We start from the raw sequence: 23,386 nt of genomic DNA, 5'->3' as shown, positions 1-23,386 counted from the left end.
CTCCCTTCTCACAATGGCGGATCAGCTTCTTGCTTCGTGGCTCGAAAGAAATGCTAAGTTCGCCGAGCACTGCGTGCCCCCTCCTCCACTCCTGAAGATGCGAGAGATGTGGCGGCAGCAAGGCGTCAAGGGAACAATAGTCTGTACGTTGCCTCTGGACGCGAGCGACCAAAGGTATACTAACAGAGTCAAGTATCTTGCAGCGATCCAAGAGTCATTCCCGAGCAATTCTTGGGTATGGGTCCCAGCGCTCCGGCGGCTGTTATCCGAAACGCAGGTGGAAGAGCTATGGATGCGATGCGATCAATCCAGGTGCTCAACACCATCGCTCCAATCGGACTGATCGCCATCGTTCATCACACTGGTGAGTTGCTAAGCCTGCGAGCCCGCTGACGACACTCAGCTCACTGGCCATTTTCAGATTGCGGCACGACTCATGTCCTGGATAACGAAGTGCGGGACAGACTCAAGCAAATTTCTTCTCTTCCGGCTGAGGCCATTGATGCCATGGAGTTTGGCGAGATCACGAAGTAAGCCAAATCTCTCCGAAGCCAGTCTTGAAAACTGCCCATTTTGCTAATTTCCTTGTTGCAGCCTACAAGACAGTCTCCGGCAAGACGTGGCGATGATCAAGACCGATCCCACGTATGGGGGAAACCCTCCGGCGGTGGTTGGGTTACTGTTGGATATTGAAACCGGGAAATTGAGACAGGTGGCATAAGATCACGTATTCGAGTTCGACTTGGTCGTTTCCGCCGTCAGCGTCAAGTAAATGTCATTGATATTGTTTCTTGTGCTGGATGCTCGATCTACTCGTGTGCTATCGCTGTTCTGACGCCGCTTGACTTTGGGACCGGCCAATTCCAGTATCCCGTCAAGTTGTCATCACACTCATCTTTTCTTAGGGCCATGTCAGTGAAACCGACTTCCTTAACATGGCACTTGCTCCATTCCCGTATGCACATACAATCATCATTGACAGCAATGTCGACTTCGGTGACGCTCGTATGAGCCATGCTCCGCCTCTTCGTATTTCCACGACATCTGGCTCTTGTCCCATTCCATCACCTATTGATGTGGATGCTTTTTCTGGTCGGATTTTATCAACAGCGGACTCACACCCAGCCGATTGGGAGCGACTACCTCTCTACTTTGACTGACCAGCACCTATGGAGAGAGCTTTGTTTTAATATCGCACCTCAGTTTCCCCAGGGGTATACTTGGTCTACCCACACCGGCAACACCATAGAGCAAGAACGGTCACAGGGGCTAGTCCTTCAATATCCCCCGTGCAAAGCCCCACTTATATACCTCGAGGTTAGTGTATGCTAGCATGCGACCATGGAGTACCCGACCCACGCCGCGTCTCGGCTCCACACTGACAGCTACATATGTCAGGCTAGCCCATTGCTAATCCTCCTGGATGACTATGGATCATGTCCAACTACTGCCCGATTTCGTAGGAGTTGTTGATTCGTGCATCTCATATACTGGAGTGACGACGTGCATATATGTCACAGTACGTATGACGGTGGCTTCAATTGACTTTCGAAAGGAGTCGTCCGAGACGCGATGCTTCTTCACCGAGTACGGCACGTTGTCATACTGTCAAGCTGTCACACAAACAGTTGAACAGGACATCGTCAGAGCCCATTGAAGGCTGTGGAGGACACAGAAACACGCACTTTGAACTTCATTCATACGGTATTGGCAGCTCTTGAGAAGGAGCAGTGAAACCAATGTTAACCCGTCAAATCCATTAACGGACCAGGTTGGCAGTTGCTATGGTAGAACGAAGCAGACTTCCTACAGAAACGGTTTCCTAGCACAAAGCCGACGGGGGCATGCTGGATGTTATACACGAAAATCTGATGTCTGAATCCTACATGTACATATACGTGGGGACTGTCTCGAGGCGGCGGAATTGGAGGTGATTGCAGAGAGGGCGAATTCGGTTAATGCTCAGTAGAAACTGACAGTACCAAAATTGGATGGGAATCAATCCTCGCCGCCGCCCATCTTGTATAGCCAACCTTGGTGTTTATTTTATTTAGCTTAGCCAGGAAGCCTTGTTGCTTCGACTCCACTAGCCTAACAGTCTGTCTACGGATCCACTTACCTCTGCCACTGTCACTGCCACGGTCACTGCCACTGTCACTGCCACGGTCACTGCCACTGTCACTGCCAGTCACTACCACTATCTCACCACTGCTAATGTCCCTACTACTACCTCTGCTGCTACAACCAACTACCACCACTACCACTACCAGTGCCAGTGCCAGTGCCAGTGCCGGTGCCAGCACTATCATATCGTATCTCTATTATAAGATTTCACTGTAAAGTTATTAGCTAGTGTAATGGGAAGAGTCAGGTCACGTGCCTGTACATTGTCAGGGAGGCAATGGTGGATTCTGATTGGACGGATGAAGTGGAGAGACTTTTTCTTTTCTTTCAAGGGTATTTTACATAGGTAGTAGTAGAGAGGTAGCACAGATAATCAAGCATTCCATCCATCTTGTTTTGTGGTGTTGTGGTGTGTTGTGTGTGTGTTCCTACCGCCGCAGAGAGGCATCGCCTTTGGCCATGAAGCCTCGCCCCAGTTCACTAGCGCGACTCCTCCTACTGTAAGAAGGAGGAAAGGAGAGAGGGCTTAGCAATAGAGCTGAGCGACTATTGGATAACGACTACGGGCGTTAGCCAATTAGATCTGTTAGCGAATCCGCCGTCTCTGAAATTGCCGCCAGTTCCGCCGCCCCGAGACAGTCCCTATAGGTGTCAGGAGCCCACTACTCGCCTAGCAGAGTTGTCCGAATCCACCAACAGTTAGCGGGACACACCGCTCTTCTACTGAAAAACGGTGGCGTGTACGAGCCGACGACGTATGACCCTTTATGATCCATCGAGCAATTACCCCCAAGCTACGCTATGGTAGTTACATACTTCAAATACGAGAGTTCCTCGCCCTCGTGAAGGACCTAACGAAGCTTGCGCGCGTTATGTATATAACTCGGGATTTGGTGCCCACGGATTCATTACCTGTGCGGACGAAAGCCACGAGAAAGCCTAGATTCCACCGTTCTTCCAGGTAAAAGTTTGGCGAGATACTCCGTCTTCTTTGCTGAAAGAAAGAGGGGGAAACGAGGGACTATTCCAGGCGAACGTCCTGACGCGTAGTATAGCAAATTCACCATGGGTTAATTAACGACTTCCATTAGACGGAGGGATTGTTGCCAGCACGAGGACAAGCCCAAGGAGAGAGACGGTGCTTCCAATTCGAGGGTACAACTTGGTTTACCAAGCACTGTTCAAAAGATCATTCGTTCATAAAGAGTTCGATAATCAACCTCATATGTGACTCCCGACGCCGACCGATCCCAAAAGACTAACACGGCAACAGTTTGGCTCCATTGCTGAGGAACGCTCCTTTCAACCAGCCTGAGTATTGATTCGTGTGGCATTTGACAGCCTTATATGGCAAGTCTCCTTCGTCGAGATCCCCGAGGTGCGATTTGATCTCCCGCGTAACTCGTTCCAGGGCTCCCTTTAGTGACGCAGCCTTGTGGTCGAGAGAATTGAATGTCCATGTTGTGTTTTGGAAAGTCATCTCGGTGGGTGAACTATCTTCATCCGGTGCATTGTTCTGATTCATTCCGGCGCGATAAGACTGAAGCTCATCCCCGATGTTCTGGAAGACCTCGAGGGCGTAAAAATCATCGAGGATGGTATCTTTGGATATTTCAGGCTCGCCAAAGCCTTTCCGATCGCTTGATTCGCGATATCTTTTTGCTTGGCCTGACAACTTCAGTATAAAAGTTGCCAGGGCTTTCGTCATAGCTTCCAGACTCTTGAATTCCCACCTTCTGCCCAAGAACTCGAAATTCACTGCAGTATTTTCTTCTTTTCCTTCCACTTCTTCGACATCATCTGACCCTATGATTTCGGGAACAGCGGAATGTTCCCTCCTCGCCCTGTAGATGATGCCAATCTGCTCATCAGATGGCTCACCATCCGATGGCAAATAGCTTCCGTCGGTTGTACTATGTGCTATCCGGTTTTCAGTCTCCGGAAGGCTCACTAGTGTCGTGTCAGTGATGCTATAGCGCAGATTGCGGTTGACTCGGATCAGTATCTTACACCAATCCCATGATGCACTATCTGGCACCGTCCTGGCCTCCAATGAGTCCCTTCGTGGTCTCGGCGTCTGAGACATAGCTCGCCGTTTCCCTTTCCTGCGAGAGAGGTTATCATAGTAGTTTCGTCGTTGGGATTCAATAATAGCCGCGATGGAGTGTAGAACATTCTCTTGTGTTGTGCGAGTGTTGGTGGAGAAGTACATGGCACCCTTCTGGTCAATGAAAGCTTGAGCCACTGAGAGAATGACGGCTTTCGAGACTCTGGTAGTATCCGTTGTTGGCAACTTTGATCTCCAGAAGTTTGTAATATCTTTCTTCAGCCGTGTTTGCTCAGCTGGTAGTAATGCCAGCGCTCGAAGGGTCTTTTTGATGTTGCCACGACCCATATCCTCCATTTATGCAGAGAAAGTCAAAGAAGAGGAAAGATGAGAAGAGTTTGAGGCGGTCTGGGAAACCAGAAAAAGGAGAGGTGTTGTGATTGTGGGCGCCACAAACGTGACCATCGCCCTGTTCCGATTAGTGTTGCAGAGAGACCCCTGTGAATGCGCAGAACGCGCAGACATTGGCCCCCCAACACACCCCTGCAGACCTGATTCCCTGCTTGCTGTACTCTATTAGACTTAGAGGCAGTGTACATGGGACGCCGTTCTGTTAGGGGAGCAAAGGAATAAGGCAGAAGTTGACGTACTTTCTACAATTCCAATTAGGCTGAAAACTGCGCTCTCCCACGACAGCCTGATTTTCTTCGAAGCAGACACAACACCTCCCCGTAAATAGGCCTCCATTTCAGAAAACGGCCATGGACTTCCTACCATTGCCAGACGGCATCGAATCCCATCTACCCGTCCCCAACTTCGGCGGCCCGGACTTTGACAACGACGGATTCTTAGGCTACGACGAGCTTCAAGGTTGGGATGTTGATGCCTTACTCCAAGGAAAGATCGTTTCGGCTCGCACAGACTGGCAGGACCATTATGCTTCAGTCTCACTGGAGATAGCAGATTTGCTGGCATGCCAACGACACGGGAAAAGATTCTTGCTTGTGTAGGCTCGTTCCTTCGAACATGGATATTCTTCGGGATTTGGCAGGAAGCATTGAACGGGACGGTCTCGAGGCAAGAGGCAACTGTTGAAGGGCCCAATGCCAGTGCAGCGGAAAATCATACATGCAATTCGGGTCGTTATCTCACTGCGAGAGGTCTCTTCAGAGAATTTGTGGCCAGGCGCTATGAGCTGAACGGCAATTCGGATTGGGAAAACAAACTGGAACGATGTCTACAAGAGGCGAAATGGATCCTCCAGAAGCTGGATCGAACATCAGACAAAGCTGCAATGCAATTCGTGCCGCTTTCGGTATGTCTTGCTTTATCCACCTTGGTCGAAACACTCGATAGATACCGCATGATCTGGCTCGAGGACGCTGAAGACGTTATCCACAACTCGCCTGTCTCAGTGCCGTGCCAGCTACTGGAGAGGAAACTCATATCTGAGGATGGTTGGTATCCCAGTATTGTGCATCGCATCGGCTCAAGTCTTGGTCTTGTAGGCTTATACTTCGCCAGCCTTCTCTCTACCTTGAAAGACGGGTTTGACCATGAGAACTGTTCTTCAAGATTTGCCAGCGTGGCTGTTAATGTAGATGTCGGCAAGTACCTGACTCAACACCTGGCCGAGCTCTGCGATTGTACAAGGACTGGGTGCGACCATCTGCAGGCTGAATGCCCTTGTCAACATCAGACCATGCCGAACGCGGACTTATTCGCGGAATTCGAGGATGAACAGTTTCCACTTGTAAGATTCCAGGACGGCCAGCTCAACATCGTTAGCTTCCAGCCAGGTATGCGATATGTTGCGATTTCCCACGTCTGCAGTGATGGCAGGGGAAATCCCAGACAGAATTCATTGCCCATATGTCAACTTCGTTCTATCCAACAGTATGTCATAGCCTTGACCGAGAGTCAAGGGTCGCTCTTCTGGATAGACACCCTGTGCGTACCCGTGGAGGTACCTCTGCGAAACCTGGCTATTCTGCGCATGGCAAAGGTCTATTCGTCCGCCAGTCCAGTCCTGGTTTTATCTAGAGAACCTCTCTCCCAGAACGTCCCATCGTCACCAGATCACGCCTTATTTTCCATCTACTGCTGCCAGTGGATGTTGCGACTTTGGACAATACAGGAAGCTTCGTTGACCGAGGATCTAAAATTCCAGTTTGCCGATACCGTGGTCCCATACACTGCCAAGGAACATGTCTCGAGGGTCATGGCTTCAGAAGGCAGCGCCAATCCCGTTTCTCAACTGCTCGGGCTATACGCTGCTATCGCCATTGGTCATGCTAAATTGTCCCTCCAAGCCCTAAGCCGTGAAAAATACCCGTTCCTAAGGTTTTTGGCAGCTCCCAGTATCGGCCCACATCGGGAAGTTATAGTATGCGCATCCATCCTGCTAGGCTCCGTTCTCGACGTCCCGGATGATGTGAAATGGAAACGTACTGGAAGAATCAGGAAAATTTGCCCGCGAGCGTCCTCTGGATGCTTGGGCCCTGTCTGAAGGCTGACGGGTGTTGTTGGGCTCCCAGCAATTTGCTTCATCCGGCCACAAGGCTCCTTACCCCTTTCGCAGATTATGCACCGGCAAAGCCAACACCTAGCAGACTTCTTGTCTAGGGCATCGAAGCAGCCTTGTTGAAGGATATGCTGCTTCCCGCAATCGAAAAAAACACATGTGCGTTTTCCATTATCTGATTCGTCTGAGAAATACGTCTTCTTCACAGATCAGGAGCGGGATACGTGGGCGGATATGGCTGGTTTTCGGAACGGCCGCAGTGCTTGTTCCTGGCCGAGCACCCCACAAGCCGCTCAGAAACCTTTGCTGCACTGACCATACCCATGACTGATCTTGGACAAGAGGGTGCGCAGGAGGACGAAGGCAAACCAGTGTCAGCGCGTTAGCTCACAGGCCTCATTGTTTGTTCCGAGGAATATTGGTATGAGAGATTGATACCTCAAGGGATGAACGACTTTGACCAAGCGAAATCTTTTATGAAATCTAAGAGAATGGATCTTCCGGACACACGCCAAGTCAGTCAATGTCAGAACTTCACAGAGGTGGTGCATCTTCTGAGCGAACATGCTGCACGACCTGTTCACTGTCGTCTTGGGGCGGCGTCACCCCTTTTCCTCAGCGTTATCTCACGTCCAGCTTATTCTGGCCTCTAGTCCCTATTTTGACACTCACCAGCAACCTGTTATCTCATTTACATAACTCTTATTGTATCAATGCCCTCTCCTTTACTTGAATTCCCAGCACAAATCAAGACGTTGTGGAGATCGATGGGGGCACCCAGGATCGCAAAACCGACATGCATGACAAGGTGTTGTCAAGAATGACTGCTCACAGTATTAACCTTTTCAAAGCATGAGTGCCATTAAGCCGAACACCCGATTTACAATTCTCCATTTTTTTCACAATCGGTTTCAGAGGACGCTACAGAGACGTCATAAATCCATATCCAATTTTTGTCCCAGCTCTCAAAGAGTTGGGCGACCACTAAATGAGGGTAAAGGTCGAACTGGCCTGTCGCTATTCTATATGGCTGGCTGTACATCGTCTGCCTTGTTCCTCTCCGCTCCCCGCGCCCTTGTTTTGGACCACTTCGTCTGCTTCGGTTTCATGGCGACTTGATAACGTACGAGGTCCTCCCACCGCCAGCAGTCTCAATCAAGACGCCTCCATAGCTGCCCTGTCCAGTGAAACACTGAGCCAATAGCTTTAGAAAGTCATCAACGACCTCACCACAGCTAGGCGGTGTTGCCACCATGTTCAGGGTGTTCTGAAAGAGGATGGTTCCTGACGGATCGTCGACCGAAACCCCCTCGAACGGATTGAGAGAAATGGGGGCGCTTGGGTTCGATTGGCAGATCAAGCGATTGAACTCGTTGACGAGGCTGTTGGCTTGTTGGCTGGTGACAAACCCGCTTCCTGGCTCAGAACAGGTGATTTGATCCGTGTCATCCGAGGATTGGGGGGTAGCAACCGGACTTGGGTAGGAAGCCGAAAGACCCAAAGCTGGGAGAAGGAGAAGAGTTGGGAAGATCTTCTTGAATGTTGACATGATGGTGGAAGCTCTCGAGAAAATGAAGGACTATTAATCTTGGAACGAGTGCTGAGGTGGAAAAGAATGGATTGAATTGCTGGCTTGATACAGCGAAGGTGAGTCTGGTAATTGGGTCTGTTTATATACGCTGAGACCCATCGATTCCATACTCAGAATTACCTATTTCATCCATCAAAGCCATATACCGGGTCAAAGCCTACTATTGGTCTCTTTTCGGAGCCTCTTGGCCAAGGCAGGCCTCACGTCAGCCACTCATGAGTTCTGGTGGTGCACCTCCATCCCCTATAGGCGGGGTACCAGCGGTTTTTCTGACTTGTCGAGCCTAGAGCTAGCCTGGAACTATATAATGTCTATGCATGTCCACGTTGACCAGTGCTGAATGCGGTGCCACGTTATAATTAGCCATTGGCATGCCGGAATTTGGAGGAAAAGGAGAAAACGTCACTTTCCTCACAGCTGTGTCTGAGCTGTTCTTCAAAACACCGCGGCTAAAGACCGAAAGTATGTGAGACATCCCTTTTCCATCGCCGTCCTCTGCGATGGATGGTCGACGAGGTTCTGTTGACTCGAAGAGGCACAAGGATTCCGAGAGTGGTGTTTCACTCAACAAGCTTTGCTGTTGCTGAATTTTACGGTCCGTAATGCGGGACACTTCAAAGCATTCGGGCCTGGGAGGTCTTCTTCTTTCATGTCCAGACGTTCCCAAAACGGAGATGGGCTTTCGTTCTGCCACCAAATATGCAACCTCCATCCAAACTAACATCTTACGGTATGCTTTCTGACAGAAAACATTAGCTCCTCTCGGACCTAACTCAGCGGAGTTCAGGCAGTGTCTGACAACTACTTGCTTTTGAGGGAAGGACTTTCCTCCATTTCGAAATGGGTCATTGAGACAAGAAGAACCGCAAGGTGTTTTGATCTGGTTCTCCCAAGCGTAGATGCCTGAAGACGTGGACCGTTTTTGGTGTCGGTTGTCATGAGGCCATGTTTTCGATTGCAGCGGGTGTTGGCGAGACCACTGGTATGGGAACGAGAGCCCGCCATCATTCCATGGGCACTTCTCGAGCACGAGCTCCAGGTACTCTCGGCTGCGTGCTGTTTTGTACAATATGCTACGGGGCTATTGAGCTGCAGCCCCTTATTGGCGGATTGCACCCCACACACAAGGCTGCGTGTCATACTATACGGATCTTGCCTATTACCTGAGCAGATACATATTCCATACCCTCTTCACCCCCTGTCATAAGCTATGATCACCGCTCGCGTCGTGAATGGAGGGGGCAACAGTACCTTCTATCTTTCTACATCCTCTTGGACGTACGTATCATCACAAAAACACAAGCACTTTCTATTTCTGCGCCCTGCTACAAGCGTACTTGGAGATCCCGTGCTTGTCATTGGACGTATTGAAAGAGTTCTTCTAGGCAGACGCCATCCAAATGCAACGTCGGGTAGGGAAAGCTCGCTTCCTCCTCAACACCATTTAGACAATCAGATTGCGTATGTACACGAGGTAGGCAGATAATAGTCAACCTCAGAATTCTTTCTGGGACGGCTTATGGTTTGTATCGGAGGACTTTAGTTCTCAGGCAAGCCACAGGAGACATTTTGTAGAGTGTATCTTATATGACTCTACACCGAAGAGGCAAACAAAAGGCAATAAAAGGCAATATTATCAAGACCTTGACTGTATATCTATCTCTGTCAGACTCCATATCCACACCTGCACCTCATTGCCATCCTCCATAACAGTACCTCCACTAGCACCGCCGGCACAAGGAACGTTCTGCGGAAGACCAAAAGATGTCCACCCAACCAACTGGTGCTGTGAACCATGCAAGCCGTTACCTCTCACCGGCGTCAGAAGCCCGCACCGCGCTCCTTTTGATTGACATCCAACGCGGCCTGAACACCAGAAACGGCTACTTCGGAACCGAACGCTCGACACCCAACTTTGAGGAAAACGTCTCCGCCATCCTGGCCGCGTGCAGAGAGTACAACGAAACGAACACGACCGGCAGTCTTGGCTCTGTTACCGGTGATACCATCAGCAAGAACACGGCTGAATCTGGAGGACAAAATGCTCTCTCTGATCCAAACGCCACGAACCACCCATCAAAGCCCCGTCCCCGCGCGATAGAAATCATCCATGTATACCACAAATCCCGAAACCCGCTATCGCCACTGCACGTCTCGGGCACCACGCACAAGGACGGGATCATGTTCATGCCGTGCGCGGAACCGGCGGCGGCGGCGGCGGTGGCCAATGAGTACGTGCTGTCCAAGTCGACGAACACGGCGTTCGGCAACCCAGAATTGAAGACCATCTTGGAGCACGGGCACATCGAGCAGCTCGTCGTCGTGGGCATCGCGACGGACCACTGCGTGACGACGAGCGTACGCTGGGCTAAGGATCTGGGCGTGGTGCGAGGCGTCGAAGCAGACGCCTCGTGCGGATATAGTGGTACCCAGACCGAACAAGAAGAAGGGGAAGGGGAAGAAAAGCCGGAAGACGGCAAGATCGTTATCCTCAGCGACGCGACCGCGTGTTTCAACAAGGGCGGGTTTGACGCCGAGACGGTGCACAAGGTCCATCTCGCCAGTCTCGAGGGCGAGTTCGCAAAGGTCATGACCACCGGGGACGTTCTGGATCAGCTCTTTGGGTGATGATGTTGGCTCTCCTGATATCGTATCTCACAAAACCATTGTGGTTTGGGGGTAAATGAATGAAATGCAGACTAAAGCGATGCCTAGAGACGAATGCCACTTTCATTAGCAGTTGCCGTTGCTGGGGGCCAGTGTATCCTCGCATATAATATACAACATTTTGATACAGCCACCGCTGGGTGGATCATTTCATGTCATCCTCCTGACCACTATATCCCGCCAGGGGATCTGCGGTCGCCATGAGGATAGCCTCCGTACTCATGCGAAACGGCCACTTCTCATAAGCCAACCCGATCTCCACAAAAATTTCCGTGGGCAAGACTCTCACTCGCAAGGCGGTCAAGTCATACCAACCTCCCTTCGTGGGATCATGAATCCCGGGGATGGTCTTGACAAAGTCATTCAACCCTTCGTGGACCAGAGCCCTCAACGCTTCAGCGACGCTCCTGGAGAAGTATAGAGAGAGACTCGTTACAATGTAGCGGAAGCAAACCATCTTGTCGTAAGTGTCGATTCGGGAGATCAAATCTGCTCGGGGGATCACATCCAGTAGGGCCATGTACCGAGATGGAGCATCAAATTCGCCATCGTATACGACCAAAGGGTGGGCTTCCCGCCTGTTCCAGGCCAGGACAGGTGGTGACATATCCCAAGCTCTGCAGTCGTCGATGGCCTTTTCTGCAAAGATTCTGTTCGTCCGATTCAACCCTTTGAGGTTCTCCTTGATGGCTTCAGCGCGCTTCTGAAACGAGTGTTCGGTCTCGGAATCGAGGTGGTGATCCTTAGCGTTACGTATCTCAGATTTCCATTCTGATATCAGTTGTCTTTCTTGGTTAACCAACTCGACTGCTTTCATATGGGTCTTGTGTGTGGTGTTTGCCCGCCGTAGAAGCTCTCCCCATTCCTTCTGAAGGGGTGTTTTCAGGCCAAGCTTGCGGATGGATTGACCTGAAGCATAACGCCGATACCAGTGAGGAAACTTCTGCTTTATCTGACTGTCTAGCTCGAGTAATCTTGGTACCCACTCTGCGTCGGAGGTAAAGTCTGCTTTTCGCAAGTTTCGAGGAGTAGGCTCAATACTGAGCAATTCCCGTGGTGGGGGCATGTCGAGCCTCGACTTGGGTGTCCTTTGTCCTGGAACATCTCTGGCCCTCGCGTCGATGACGGCAAGCTCTTCTAATTCAAGATCAGGCCACTTCCTATACCTGGTCGATCTGGTCTCTGCCGACGCCCCGGCCACCTCGGTGATGTCTGTGGTTGCTTCAAGCATGACGGTCTGCTTGTGGCGTGCGTGAACAGTCCGCGGGATATAAGAATCCTTTTCGTGATCGGGGATCCATGCCAAAACCCTGATCAGACCGTAACGAAAGTACCCGGCACGAGGACTTGACAGAAGCGACAAGTAGAGCTCGTCGAAGAATTTTCTGCTTAGAGATCCCATATACCCGCCAATGCTGACCTTTGCACCGGAGAGGTTGACAGTCATCAACAACGATCTGTTATGTTCGGGAGGCTTTCCCAGCGATCCAGCTTTTTCCACATCATATTGGGACAATAGTTCTTTCTCAGGGTCAAACGCGTCTTCAAGAACGGTCGCGTGCCGATAGGTTGAGCCACTCCTCAACAAAGGCTGGAGATGCTCCCCATACTTCTCCAGATCAGACTCGACAAGGACATGTCGTCGAGGTTGGACGAGACGGTGCAGACTTTGGGACCAAAGACCCTGTCCGGGGTTGATGTCGATGATGTCGCATGTGTTTGGAGCAGGAAGGCTGGTATGCAATCGTTTGAGGATATCGTCTGCGGCAGGTGAGCAAAGATCAAGGGGGCTCAGATGTCAATCACTTACCACACAGTAGCTCACTGGTGATCTCATAGCGACCAGAGCCGCGACTCAAAGTCTTCTTAGCAACTGTTGAAGCGCGACGTGAAAAAAAGCGGAGGATCATACGCAGAAAGGAGCGACTGGGAGCGGCAACCCTAGTGGTCCGAAACGAGGATCAGGATATGACCTTGGAACCAGAAACAGTATCGTCAGCACCGAGTCTGTACTGGTGGTACCTCAGTGAGAAGATGACAAGAGACACACACAGCTTCAAAGACGCGGAGATGGAGACCTGTTTGAATGCCATTGGCTAGTTGAGGAGCAAGCCCAATGGCCCTTGGGCGTTGGCGGAGCGCGGCGTGGGCGACATGGGCGACCCTTTTACTTAACTCGGCACCTGTAGCCGGTTGAACCGCCCAATCGGTGGCCGACTCGGTCATTGCGTCCAGCCTGCGTTGCCCTCATGGCCACCCCCGGGCGCCTGTTGGGTGCCCCTCGATCCCCCGCACCACTAAATCTCCATTCCCCCTTAGACGCGACGAAGATAGTGAAAGGGATGTTCGAAGGGTTTCGTCATGGCTCCGTACACCCCAGGGCTCTTTTTCCTGGCCACACAACAGGGCTTATAATAAAGCATATTTAGCAGATCTCCAGATCCCCAACTCAATCACACCCCATTGTTGATACCTGTACCTAATCCTCCTCTTGGTGTTGACTTCAACCCACCACCACCACCATGGAACCCCAAGGACAGACCGGTCTGGTCGCGGAGCCTCCCGGCGAGCTCTCCCATCAACAGCGTTTCTTCAACTACTTCCAGCACGAAATAACCGGTACATTGAGTTCTCTGCCCTGTCGAAGAAACCCTGGCTGACGAAAAGAACTGTACGGCAGCTCTTCAAGATGAAATGGACCGTCTCGCAGAGACTGCCCTCATAGGTGGCGAGCGCTCGGATGCCATGGACCATTGCCTTGCAGGCATCACGCGACTATCCGGCGAAGTCAAGGACGCTTCAGGCTACATCCCGCCTTACGATCAGAGAACCTACGGCGAGGCTATCAAGGCTCTGCAAGAGAAGCTGGAAGAAACACGCAAATCTCACGCACCGAAACCCAAGTTCTCTTTCAAGTCGAAGTCTCCCTCCGCCCTGTCTCTCAGCGATGCTGCAGAGTTGGCGGCAGAGAAACGTCGAGGTGTACCAGGCTATCTGTCGCCCTCGCCCAATGCGTCGTTCGTCAATACTCCTAGCTACATCAACACCCCCGCCAACGAGAGGGTACAAGACGAGCAGGAGGATTCAATACCCGAGGGAAACGAGGATGCCAGACAAGGAGGCAAATCCGCCGTTACAACCGAGACCGATCCAAAAGCAAAGTCGCCGCAAACTGACTCCGCCCCAGAAAGTGACCGCCCATCTTTATCCACGACTGCAACCTCAACCTCTATCTCTAATCAGTCCGGCACGCACATCATACTGCCCTCGTCGGCTCCGAACACGCGAACACCCTGCTCGCTCTCGAAGCTCAGTGGGTGTGTGGTCGATCTATCCGTACCCACGACCGCCACCGCACCCTTTGCAAGCATAACCATCACCTCCGTCTCGTCATCCCTGATACTTTGTGGTTCAGTCTCCGGTCCCGCGCACATCACAGGTGTAAAAGGCAGCGTCCTTGTGCTGAAATGCCGCCAATTCCGTATGCACGACTGTGAGAACGTGGATGTCTACTTGCACTGCACTAGTCGACCAATCATTGAGAATTGCAAGGGCATAAGATTTGCGGTGTTGCCTAAATTCCACGTACGTCGCTCATTTTCTCAAGCCTCCATTTGCCTCGTTCTTCATCTTCCTCGCTGTGCCCGTACTGACTGAGTTGGGAACAGAGTGACCTCATCTCCACGTCCCAAGAAGATCCCTCCGCCGTGCCCAACCAATGGGACCAGATCGACGACTTCAAATGGCTCTCGCTCGATAAACCCAGTCCGAATTGGTCGTTGTTGCCAGCTGAAGACAACATACCAGATGAGACCTGGCGAGAGATTGTCCCAGGCGGACCTGGGTGGAGCGTTGGCGATATCCTCAAGGCTGTGGGCGTGGGCAGCTCTGCAGGCGGTAGTTGAAATGTGCACATGAGGGGCGCCGAAGAAGCGAGGAGTCACAGCGGGATTGGAGTAAATCAAAATGGATAATGAGCGATGAACGAGCGTGCGCAGCTCCGTCTAGACGGACCGAGATGGGCTGGAGAACAGACTGCTTTGACGACAGTGTTACTTACGAGCGATGACCACCGACCGACCTACACGATGACTTACAATAATAGGAATACAGAACCTGACAGCATGAACGTTCTTCACAATCCGTTCGATTGACGACCTAACTGAATATCTACTGTAGCTATCTGACTACTCATATCAGACACGACCTACCAGCATGCCCTTATACATGGACCGAGCCTCCGATACAGACACCGTGGGCCAGGAAAGAGGTCAGGAAAGAGGGGAAAAGGAGTAGAGCAGGCAACAAGATCAATCAGGACATCAGGATCTCAGGATACTTCTACAGATTGTCTTCACCTCGAAAGAAGCACAGACATGAGACATTGTATCATGACAGGCTAATGCAATCCAAGAACGGGATGTCGATGAGAAGGCGTGGAGCAAGAGCAGGAAGCTGAGATTGTCACAAAACGTGCAGGTTGAGGTGTGCTCAGGGTCCAAGAACGCTGGTGGTACGCACGAGAAGGTATCTAATGAGCATGGTGTGTCTTGTTGGATCGGTGGGATGAAGTCTTTCATGGTAGTGATAGTGGTGGTGGTGGTACAAAAACAGGCAGGAAAATCTCTATCTACACTTACACACAGCCAGCCCCCGGAGCCGTGCCATGACTTCGTGACACGATGTGATAAAACCTCCCCTGTGCTTGTTGGTCGGACCCTGATCCCATCCTCCCTGGTCATTCCCACAAGATATCTTGGAATACCTTTCGTCCACCTCCTCCGATGCTTGCTCCCTATCAAACATTACGCGCGCGATAAGATTTTTTGGGACAAAATACTGTGAGTAACGTTGTCCTTGCTCATGCAAATATTAGTAGGTGGGTTCTCTGATACCCTTTCCCTGTCGCGTGACGATGCCTGAAGTCACTGCTCACACACCCTCAGGAGTGATGTAAGCACGGGTATGCAAGTCTCGAGAAGCCATTTCGGTCCCGAACCTTGTCCTTCTCCTCCAACCTTGTCAGCCCTCCCCAGCAGCATCTCCTCCGGTGCACTCAAACAAACCACCGACGCCAAAGCTATGCCATCGACCTCCTGAAACTGGGTCTGAAATCTAAAACGAACAGCAAATGAGAGTAGGAGACTGGACGGTGCCGTCGGGGTAAGGAACGTTCATCATTTCATTGTATTGCTGAAATGCAGAAAGCGAAGGAATGGTCGGGGTGTGTCTGGATCGTAGTATTTAGTCATCAGTGTGCGTGTAGTTGTGTGTTGATGGTATTGGGTATCCAGCAATCTCAAAGGTAAGAGAAAAGGCCCATAGCAGACCGGCAGTGTGTGCCGACTTCATACGAGCGTCGTCGTCCCCATGCTGTGGTGTACAACCCACGTTCCGTATGGGTAACGGGATAAAGCCCATATTCACTTGCCACTACGCCATAGCAGATGACTTTGATTCTCGATCCGGATTTCGCACCTAGGCAAACATTAGCGGGGCTTGATAAGCTGTTGTCAGGTTCAATCGAACATACCTGCAGTATCCTCCTAGAGAAATCTCGCTCATCAGCGATGCTTCCGATGCTTTGTCGCCGATGTGAATAGATTGAGGGATCAAGGCGCTGGTCCGTGGATGACTTGTCTGACTTCGCTGACCCTACGAAAGAACTGACTGCCGCATTACGACGGTGTTCTTCTTCGATCTCGCGGTTTCTCTTATGTCTCAAGTACAAGAGAATGCCTCCGATAATGGCAGAGAGGCCGACAACGCCAACGACGACTCCGACAGCAATGCCAACCTTGCTGGTTCCGCCAGATGACTTTGCAGTAGAAGCTGAAGGTGCAGCCGTCACGACAATCGTCTCACCCGGTTTGGTAACGACTGCAGGCTGGGTTGTACCCGAGCCTCCAGATTGCGTAGCGGATGAGCTGCTTGAACTGCTGGTGCTGTTCGGGGCTGTTTCGACGTCTGCGGTCAAGCCAGTGAGGTACACTTGCCAGAAGCCGATGCCACCACAGGTTTGCTGGGAGTAGCCGTTGCATGGCGAGTCGCAACTGTTCAGGCTGACTTCGCTGTCCAAGGCTGGTAATTCGTCACCGCAATAGCAGGTTGATCCTCCAGTGATGGCCATGACGGGCTTGTTCAACTGCACGCATACTCCTTGACAGTATCCTGATGTTTGGAAGGTGTAGTCTCCCTGCGAGGTCAACGGATCTGCTGAGTTGTAGCAGCCCAGTGTCGTGATCGCTTTCGGGGCGTTTGTGGATGTCGCGCTGGACGAAGCTGACTGAGCAGATACTGATGTTGTGAAAAGAGCGAGAGCCGAAGTCAGAACGACGGCTTGTAAGAGTGATCGTGCCATGATTCGCGATCTTGTGGGTGAGTCAAGTTGAACGAAAACAACGACGCGGTTCAAGATCTGTCGATGTGTCGAAAGAATCACGGTATTGTATGCTTTTCGACCCGATAGAGACGTGTCGATGCAAAGATTCGAGATCGTCAGCGGTGAGGTCGAAGTTGATCAAGGTCGCGTCAGGTGCTGCCTTGTCGTGTAACCAGTCGAATCTAGGTGAAGGCCAGTCACTTGGAAAGGCGTAGCTAGAATTTCTTTGTTCTCCTTCACAGCAGTGACCCGCACTGCTATTTTTTCACCCGTGCTCTTTTGTTAACCTTCAGCAACCAAGTCCCCGATTATACATCAAAGGAGAGGAGCGAGATGGAGGTGTTTACGATTCTGTAGGGAGGTCCGTCGTCGGGTCTGTTTGAGGAGGTAAAGGGGAGCTTGGCTGGGAATGCAAGTTGAGTTTCAGACTTGATACACAGAGGCCCCTGAGAAGTCGATCAAAGCAGTAATTGAAGCTGAGCGAGTGTAAGAAGGAGGTCTCCAATCGAGACGCGGCGGGCGTCTAGACGGCGTTGAATGTGCTGTTGCACGTTGCCTCGATGGCGATGTGGTGGTGATGTTGTTGTGCTGGTCGAAAGGAATGTGGTGGTTTGTTTCTGTGGTGCAGGTTGGGAGAGGAAGAGTCACAAGACTTGGAAGGGAAGGGAATCGAGGTCGATGGGGCACTGGCCGGTGACGGGCAACTGCGGTGCCTTACGCGACCAGGGCAAGAGGAGATGCTGGGTGACACTAGGGGAGCAGGCTTGATGTTTCAATTGGTTCTCTAGGCAATATTGAGCCAAATGGTGGAAGAGCCCTGGGTAGCACGTAAGGGTATTGGCAGGGGTGATTGGAGCATGCACCTTGGGAAGCTGAGAAGGCCTGCACTGTACGCACAAAGAAACAGCGGGAGCAGAAAATGGCTCCCCTCGGAAATTGCCTGTCAAACGCCTATCCTCGCTTTAGGCATGGTGGTGTCCCCGAAGCCCACTATCACTAACTCTTTTAGGCGGGGTGCTACCCCCGGCTCACCTTAGCCAGGTACCATTGACTTCCCTGTCCAATCCACTACAAGCCACCTTACAAGCCACTTTCGCCCACGTTATCTTGTCTTTTCTGGCGACTTTGTATCTTCATATCGAATCTCGATAATGGGGACTGGGGCGTGGCTGCTTAATTATATTTTGATCCAGGTCAATCATTGGTGTAATGAGTCTATATCACTCAATCCGATGAAGTTGCCGTTCTCTTCTCGACCTGCTTGAACAAAAAGCTCTTTTTCTGACTCCAGGATCCTGCCGAGGCACCAGGAAAGGCAAGGCGAGGTTGTTCCTGCATTGGTGTGCGTGGCCTTGCAAAGCAACGTCGGACTTTGATTTGCTCAATCCGCAGTTTGGACCTCCGTCGCCCCAGTTTGAAATCGCTGAGTGGCGTTCGGGTATGGCGCTTTGGATGGCGTGGAGGGGCTTTGGGCTAGGAGCTCGACGAGACGCCTCGACTGCTTCAAACAAACATCTTAGCTGCCAGGAGGCCGCGTCGTATCCCGGCACTCATCTTTATCCGATTGGCGGTCATCAGTGTTATGAGGTGTTGAGGGGCGCCTCTTCTGGCATGATCAGGGCGGTGGCGTTTGGTGGCTGGCCCGCGGCTTGATTTCGCTTGATAACTTGGGTTCACAAACCCATGTTTGAATTCACAACGATTGTTTGCAGAAGGGACAATAATAAAAAAGGACATGTGCAAGGCAGAAATTTGCCTTGGCTCAATGTACTCGGTAGATTCCGCTGACACCCGTGAAGCCGTGCGCCATGGCTTGTAATCTTGCTGATATTTCTGGAACATATACGGAACACCGCGTAACTCGTCTTGGAGGCCACCATTGCACAAACATCAACTATTCATCTCCGCAACAGTCAGCCTGCACTCCATACGGCGTGCATCAATGCCAATATTGGCCAGAGCATACAGAGCATAATTGTAAGCGTCTCGGTCGCAGCATCCTTTCTGATGCTGTTGTTGATTTCCATTCCTTGTCCATTTCTGAGTTCAGAAGCCCCTTGCAATAGACCGACCCATCGCAGCCCATTTTTGGGCACAATGTCGCGACCCGCGAGCCACGTTTTTTGCCATTAGACCTCAAGGTGGCATCACTTATCTCGAAGATCCACCACTTCAAATTCCATTCCTTTAGCCTCCACGACGTGTCCCGGTCGAAGCGCGTCAGTGTAGATGTTGTCAACATTGTGCGGATGGAATATTCCCGGCTGTTCACAGCTGAGAATGGTCTTCTTTCCCGGAGGATCGGTTAGACGATAGACTCCCCAGTCGCCACCGTGAGTTGTGTCTCCCTTGCTCGGAGCACACACAATGGCTACGCTCTCTGCCAGCATCATCTGATATCCTGCGTGGGTATGTAAATCTCGGCTGCTCATAAAACACGTCTGGGTCGGATGAGTATGTATCCAGCCAAGAATCATGAGGTCCTCCGAGTCCACATAGTCAAAGAGTTGTGATTCATTTGTCATCTCACACGTATCCGATGTTGCCGTTTGTGAAGGAATAATCAGTCGACTAACGAAGAAGGCGTTGGCGATCAGCGTCCCACCTAGGAAGCCGCACGTCTCCAAATTTGCCAACGTGTTTTTGTGAGCTAGTCGCAGAAACGTTGTCCGCAAGGTTGGTGGAAGGAATACAGTCCGCAATGGCGTTCCGTTTTCGAGGTAAGCAGCAGGAGCAAAGAAGTGTACTGGTTCTGGTGTCTGTGATCTTGCTGCAGGCGCATGATTCGTCACTTTCTCTGGACGAGGCGGAATGGCCACCACACTGCTTCCGCCAGGCTTTGGTGGTAATGCTGGGGGTGACCCCGGTATGTCTCTCGGGATTGTGGGAGATAATACATGGGGTGATGGAGAGCTCAGCACGGGCTGAACATGATGGGCAGGGATGCTCGGGTATTGATATGTTGCGCTGCTGCCTATAGGTGCAAACGGACGGGTCTCGGGGCTCTGCAAAAAGGAATTGGACCTTCCTTCAACTCGGTTTCGAATTTCCTGCAACCTCCGGGACAGGTCCTCGGTATCGTTCCCGGACGCCTGTGCCGCTTGTCGACTCGCAGCTCTCCTAGAATTCTCCTTCTGTAAGAGTCTGACTGCTAGCTCTTTGTTTTCATGTGCCTTGAGTTGCTGGGGCCTTTGTGCCTGGGCTGACCGCGGACTCGGAGGGTCATTAGTATACTGGCTGTGCACTTGTGCGCTCCGCCTTGCCTCCCTCTCCTTTATGAGCTTAACGTAACGCTCATATCGCTCGTTGATTCGGGGCTTCAGCAGGTCCAGGACCTTGAAATTCGTATTGACTTCTTTCTCCGCCTCTTTTAATAGCAGTTTATTGGCTTTATCTCTGGCTTGCGGGTGAGCCGGCAACTGCGATAGAATGAGGTGGGCATGTCGGAAAAGGAGAAGATACGTCGTCTCTTCGTCTCCCTCGCGAACATATACCTCTGCCTGTGAAAAATGTCAGTGTTGGGCACCCAAGTGAACGGCAGCAGCACCGACCTCCTTTAGCATGGCTTGGGCAGACCGAAGCCAGTACCGCAGAGGAATTTGAGCGTCATATTCGTAGTCTTGAGCGGCTTTGGTGATTTGCTGGACACTTCGAGGGGGGTGCAGTGAGCCCATGCTCACCCTGAGAGCCGACATTTGGACAATTTCATTCAACCAGCCTTGGAGGGGTGACGGCCATGTGGGGTATATTCAAGATCACCTAACCAGGCTCAATAGCCTCGAAATTCTGAGCCGACACTCCAGCGCAGGGATTCAGCTGGCTTCGAGCCAAGCGACCTAGACGCAAGATTGCGCGATACAAAGAAGTGGTTGTATCACTCATCGTGTTGAGTTGGGCAATTGCGAGGCTGGAGCGAGTGACGCCGCACGCCGCCGGACCGCAGTCAGGCGTCACTCATTTCAGCAGCCACCAGCTTGAGGAAAGTCTGCCGAGTCGCGGTGACACAATTCCTCTTAAAACAATGAATACAAATGGTCTGCATCTATCCTTCGCGGCTTCCTGGCCCTCTCTTCATGGTTCTTTTATCTCCCAACAGAATCTTTCTGACGTACACCGATCAGCCAGCAGAGGTGTTTACTTGCACCTTGGCAGGGGCCATGTTTCCTCGAGACATTTGCTACTTTCACGCCGACTTGGCAAGGAGACCATAAGGACGATCTTATACGCGGTCTTCTAGATACTATCTTGGCTGACAAAGCGTGACCGCAGAATCATCTCGCCGAGATCTTCTAATTGCCAGCGATCTAGAGATCGTAACCATAAACAGCATCTGTCCATCTCGGAGACAAGGCCACAGCTGGCAGCCTTCCCGATATCTCTGACTAACGAGTGCGTATTGCAGGACGGAGTATAAGCCACTAACAACGAGATGAGAACATAGCAGTTGGGTTGCAGTGATATCGAATGCATCGCGACGATCACAGAGATCAGAGATGGCCCGATGATTTGTCTATAAAAGCGTTAACAATGTCTTCATCTTGTTGAGCTGCCCCTAAGTAAAGGAAGTCTATCAATCACCAAGATCCACAGGACTACATCACAAAAATGTCGGCTTCCATTCATCCTTATCAAATCAACATCCCCAATTCACGAGTCCAAGAGCTCAATTCTAAGCTTGATCACGCCGCATATCCTGATGAACTCGGCTCTGTGGGCTGGGAAATGGGTGTGCCTTTGTCCGACATGCAACGGTTGACGAAATACTGGCGCCACGAATTCAGCTGGCGAAAGGCCGAGGAGAAGCTCAATGAGCTGCCTCATTTCGTCACCACAATCCAGTCCGAAGACTACGAGCCTTTGAGTATCCATTTCTTGCACAAGAAAAGCCCAGTCAAGGGAGCAATCCCGCTGCTGTTCGTGCATGGCTGGCCTGGGAATTTCTTGGAGGTCACCAAAATCATCGAAGCTCTGTCTTCCCAGTCCCAGGGTCAAGTATCATTCCATGTCGTTGCACCGTCGTTACCAAATTTTGGATTCTCCGAAGGCACGAAGAAACGCGGGTTTTCAGTCGAGCAGTATGCCGAGACGTTGCATAAATTGATGTTGAGGCTTGGTTATGATCAGTATGTTACTCAAGGCGGTAGGCTCAACCATACGGCATTTAGGGGCACAAAGCCACCGTGGTGGACGTTACGGACACGAGATTGACCGTCAGACAGGCGACTGGGGCTACTACATTAGTCGCGCCCTCTCGTTGCTCTACCCGCGAAACTGCAAAGCTACGCACTTCAACATGGACGTGGGCTCTCAGCCTACACTCTTCACGCACCCATACTTATTCATCTCCTCCTTCTTTCAGCGCCTTACCAAGCGAGAGAAACAAGGGGTCTCACGCACACAGTGGTTCGACAAAGAAGGCATCGGGTATAACATCCTCCAATCCACAAAGCCACAGACAATAGGCTACGCTTTAGCCGATAGCCCTGTAGCCTTGATGGCTTGGATCTACGAGAAACTGCATGACTGGACAGATGCGTACCCTTGGAGTAAGTCATTCCCGTCCACGACGAAAACCCGACCTCACAGTGGCTATATTGTGACAAATCCAGCCATTTTCTCTCTATCTACGCCGACTTTTTGACTGCGACTAGTCGCTAACACCAATGTACCTTAGCTGACGAAGAGATCTGCACGTGGCTGAGTATATACTACTTCAGCACTGCCGGCCCTGCAGCCTCGTGCCGGATATACTACGAAATGGGCCGGTCGGGCCCCTGGGGAAATCGCCTTACCCGGGACGAACTCAGGACGTGCCAATCCAACGGGGTGAAGGTCGGGATCAGCCATTTCCCGCGGGATATCCACGTCTTGCCCAGTTCATGGACGAGGACCGTCGGCGAAGTAGTGTTCGAGAGGGAGCATGAGAAGGGAGGGCATTTCGCGGCGTGGGAGCGGCCGGAAGACATTGTCGGGGATGTCAAAGAGATGTTTGGAAAGGGCGGTGGTGCGTACGGGGTTGTGGAAGGCAAGGATGGATATTGATATGAATTG

The 23,386-nt window shown here is 51.5% G+C and overlaps 10 protein-coding genes across 10 annotated transcripts; 5 read left to right on the top strand and 5 right to left on the bottom strand.

Moving 5' to 3' along the window:
• Window positions 1–13: 13 nt before the first annotated feature.
• Window positions 14–721, top strand: AYL99_01435 (hypothetical protein; the record flags this gene model as incomplete). Its single annotated transcript, XM_018832951.1, has 4 exons — window positions 14–143; window positions 194–364; window positions 422–530; window positions 595–721. The coding sequence occupies 4 exons, from the start codon at window positions 14–16 to the stop codon at window positions 719–721; spliced, it is 537 nt and encodes a 178-aa protein (XP_018698830.1).
• Window positions 722–3,382: 2,661 nt separating this feature from the next.
• Window positions 3,383–4,528, bottom strand: AYL99_01434 (hypothetical protein; the record flags this gene model as incomplete). The annotated part of the gene is made up of 1 exon (XM_018832950.1): window positions 3,383–4,528. One exon carries the CDS (start codon window positions 4,526–4,528, stop codon window positions 3,383–3,385), a length of 1,146 nt encoding a protein of 381 aa, XP_018698829.1.
• Window positions 4,529–4,932: 404 nt separating this feature from the next.
• Window positions 4,933–6,680, top strand: AYL99_01433 (hypothetical protein; the record flags this gene model as incomplete). The annotated part of the gene is made up of 2 exons (XM_018832949.1): window positions 4,933–5,041; window positions 5,101–6,680. The coding sequence occupies 2 exons, from the start codon at window positions 4,933–4,935 to the stop codon at window positions 6,678–6,680; spliced, it is 1,689 nt and encodes a 562-aa protein (XP_018698828.1).
• A 1,120-nt stretch (window positions 6,681–7,800) lies between these two features.
• Window positions 7,801–8,244, bottom strand: AYL99_01432 (hypothetical protein; the record flags this gene model as incomplete). Its single annotated transcript, XM_018832948.1, has 1 exon — window positions 7,801–8,244. The coding sequence occupies one exon, from the start codon at window positions 8,242–8,244 to the stop codon at window positions 7,801–7,803; it is 444 nt and encodes a 147-aa protein (XP_018698827.1).
• Window positions 8,245–10,050: 1,806 nt separating this feature from the next.
• AYL99_01431 (hypothetical protein) lies at window positions 10,051–10,914 on the top strand (the record flags this gene model as incomplete). Its single annotated transcript, XM_018832947.1, has 1 exon — window positions 10,051–10,914. One exon carries the CDS (start codon window positions 10,051–10,053, stop codon window positions 10,912–10,914), a length of 864 nt encoding a protein of 287 aa, XP_018698826.1.
• Window positions 10,915–11,098: 184 nt separating this feature from the next.
• Window positions 11,099–13,179, bottom strand: AYL99_01430 (hypothetical protein; the record flags this gene model as incomplete). The annotated part of the gene is made up of 3 exons (XM_018832946.1): window positions 11,099–12,714; window positions 12,764–12,807; window positions 13,004–13,179. 3 exons carry the CDS (start codon window positions 13,177–13,179, stop codon window positions 11,099–11,101), a joined length of 1,836 nt encoding a protein of 611 aa, XP_018698825.1.
• Window positions 13,180–13,475: 296 nt separating this feature from the next.
• AYL99_01429 (hypothetical protein) lies at window positions 13,476–14,858 on the top strand (the record flags this gene model as incomplete). Its single annotated transcript, XM_018832945.1, has 3 exons — window positions 13,476–13,572; window positions 13,634–14,538; window positions 14,622–14,858. 3 exons carry the CDS (start codon window positions 13,476–13,478, stop codon window positions 14,856–14,858), a joined length of 1,239 nt encoding a protein of 412 aa, XP_018698824.1.
• Window positions 14,859–16,386: 1,528 nt separating this feature from the next.
• On the bottom strand, window positions 16,387–17,314 carry AYL99_01428 (hypothetical protein; the record flags this gene model as incomplete). Its single annotated transcript, XM_018832944.1, has 2 exons — window positions 16,387–16,431; window positions 16,487–17,314. 2 exons carry the CDS (start codon window positions 17,312–17,314, stop codon window positions 16,387–16,389), a joined length of 873 nt encoding a protein of 290 aa, XP_018698823.1.
• Window positions 17,315–19,482: 2,168 nt separating this feature from the next.
• AYL99_01427 (hypothetical protein) lies at window positions 19,483–21,030 on the bottom strand (the record flags this gene model as incomplete). Its single annotated transcript, XM_018832943.1, has 2 exons — window positions 19,483–20,835; window positions 20,887–21,030. The coding sequence occupies 2 exons, from the start codon at window positions 21,028–21,030 to the stop codon at window positions 19,483–19,485; spliced, it is 1,497 nt and encodes a 498-aa protein (XP_018698822.1).
• A 910-nt stretch (window positions 21,031–21,940) lies between these two features.
• AYL99_01426 (hypothetical protein) lies at window positions 21,941–23,377 on the top strand (the record flags this gene model as incomplete). Its single annotated transcript, XM_018832942.1, has 3 exons — window positions 21,941–22,475; window positions 22,555–22,881; window positions 23,010–23,377. 3 exons carry the CDS (start codon window positions 21,941–21,943, stop codon window positions 23,375–23,377), a joined length of 1,230 nt encoding a protein of 409 aa, XP_018698821.1.
• Window positions 23,378–23,386: the final 9 nt, after the last annotated feature.

This window comes from Fonsecaea erecta, assembly GCF_001651985.1.
Source record: "Fonsecaea erecta strain CBS 125763 chromosome Unknown Scaff1, whole genome shotgun sequence".
Classification (NCBI taxonomy): domain Eukaryota; kingdom Fungi; phylum Ascomycota; class Eurotiomycetes; order Chaetothyriales; family Herpotrichiellaceae; genus Fonsecaea; species Fonsecaea erecta.
The sequence above is the reverse complement of the archived record's forward strand: the minus strand, read 5'-3'. Positions and strand labels throughout refer to the sequence as shown.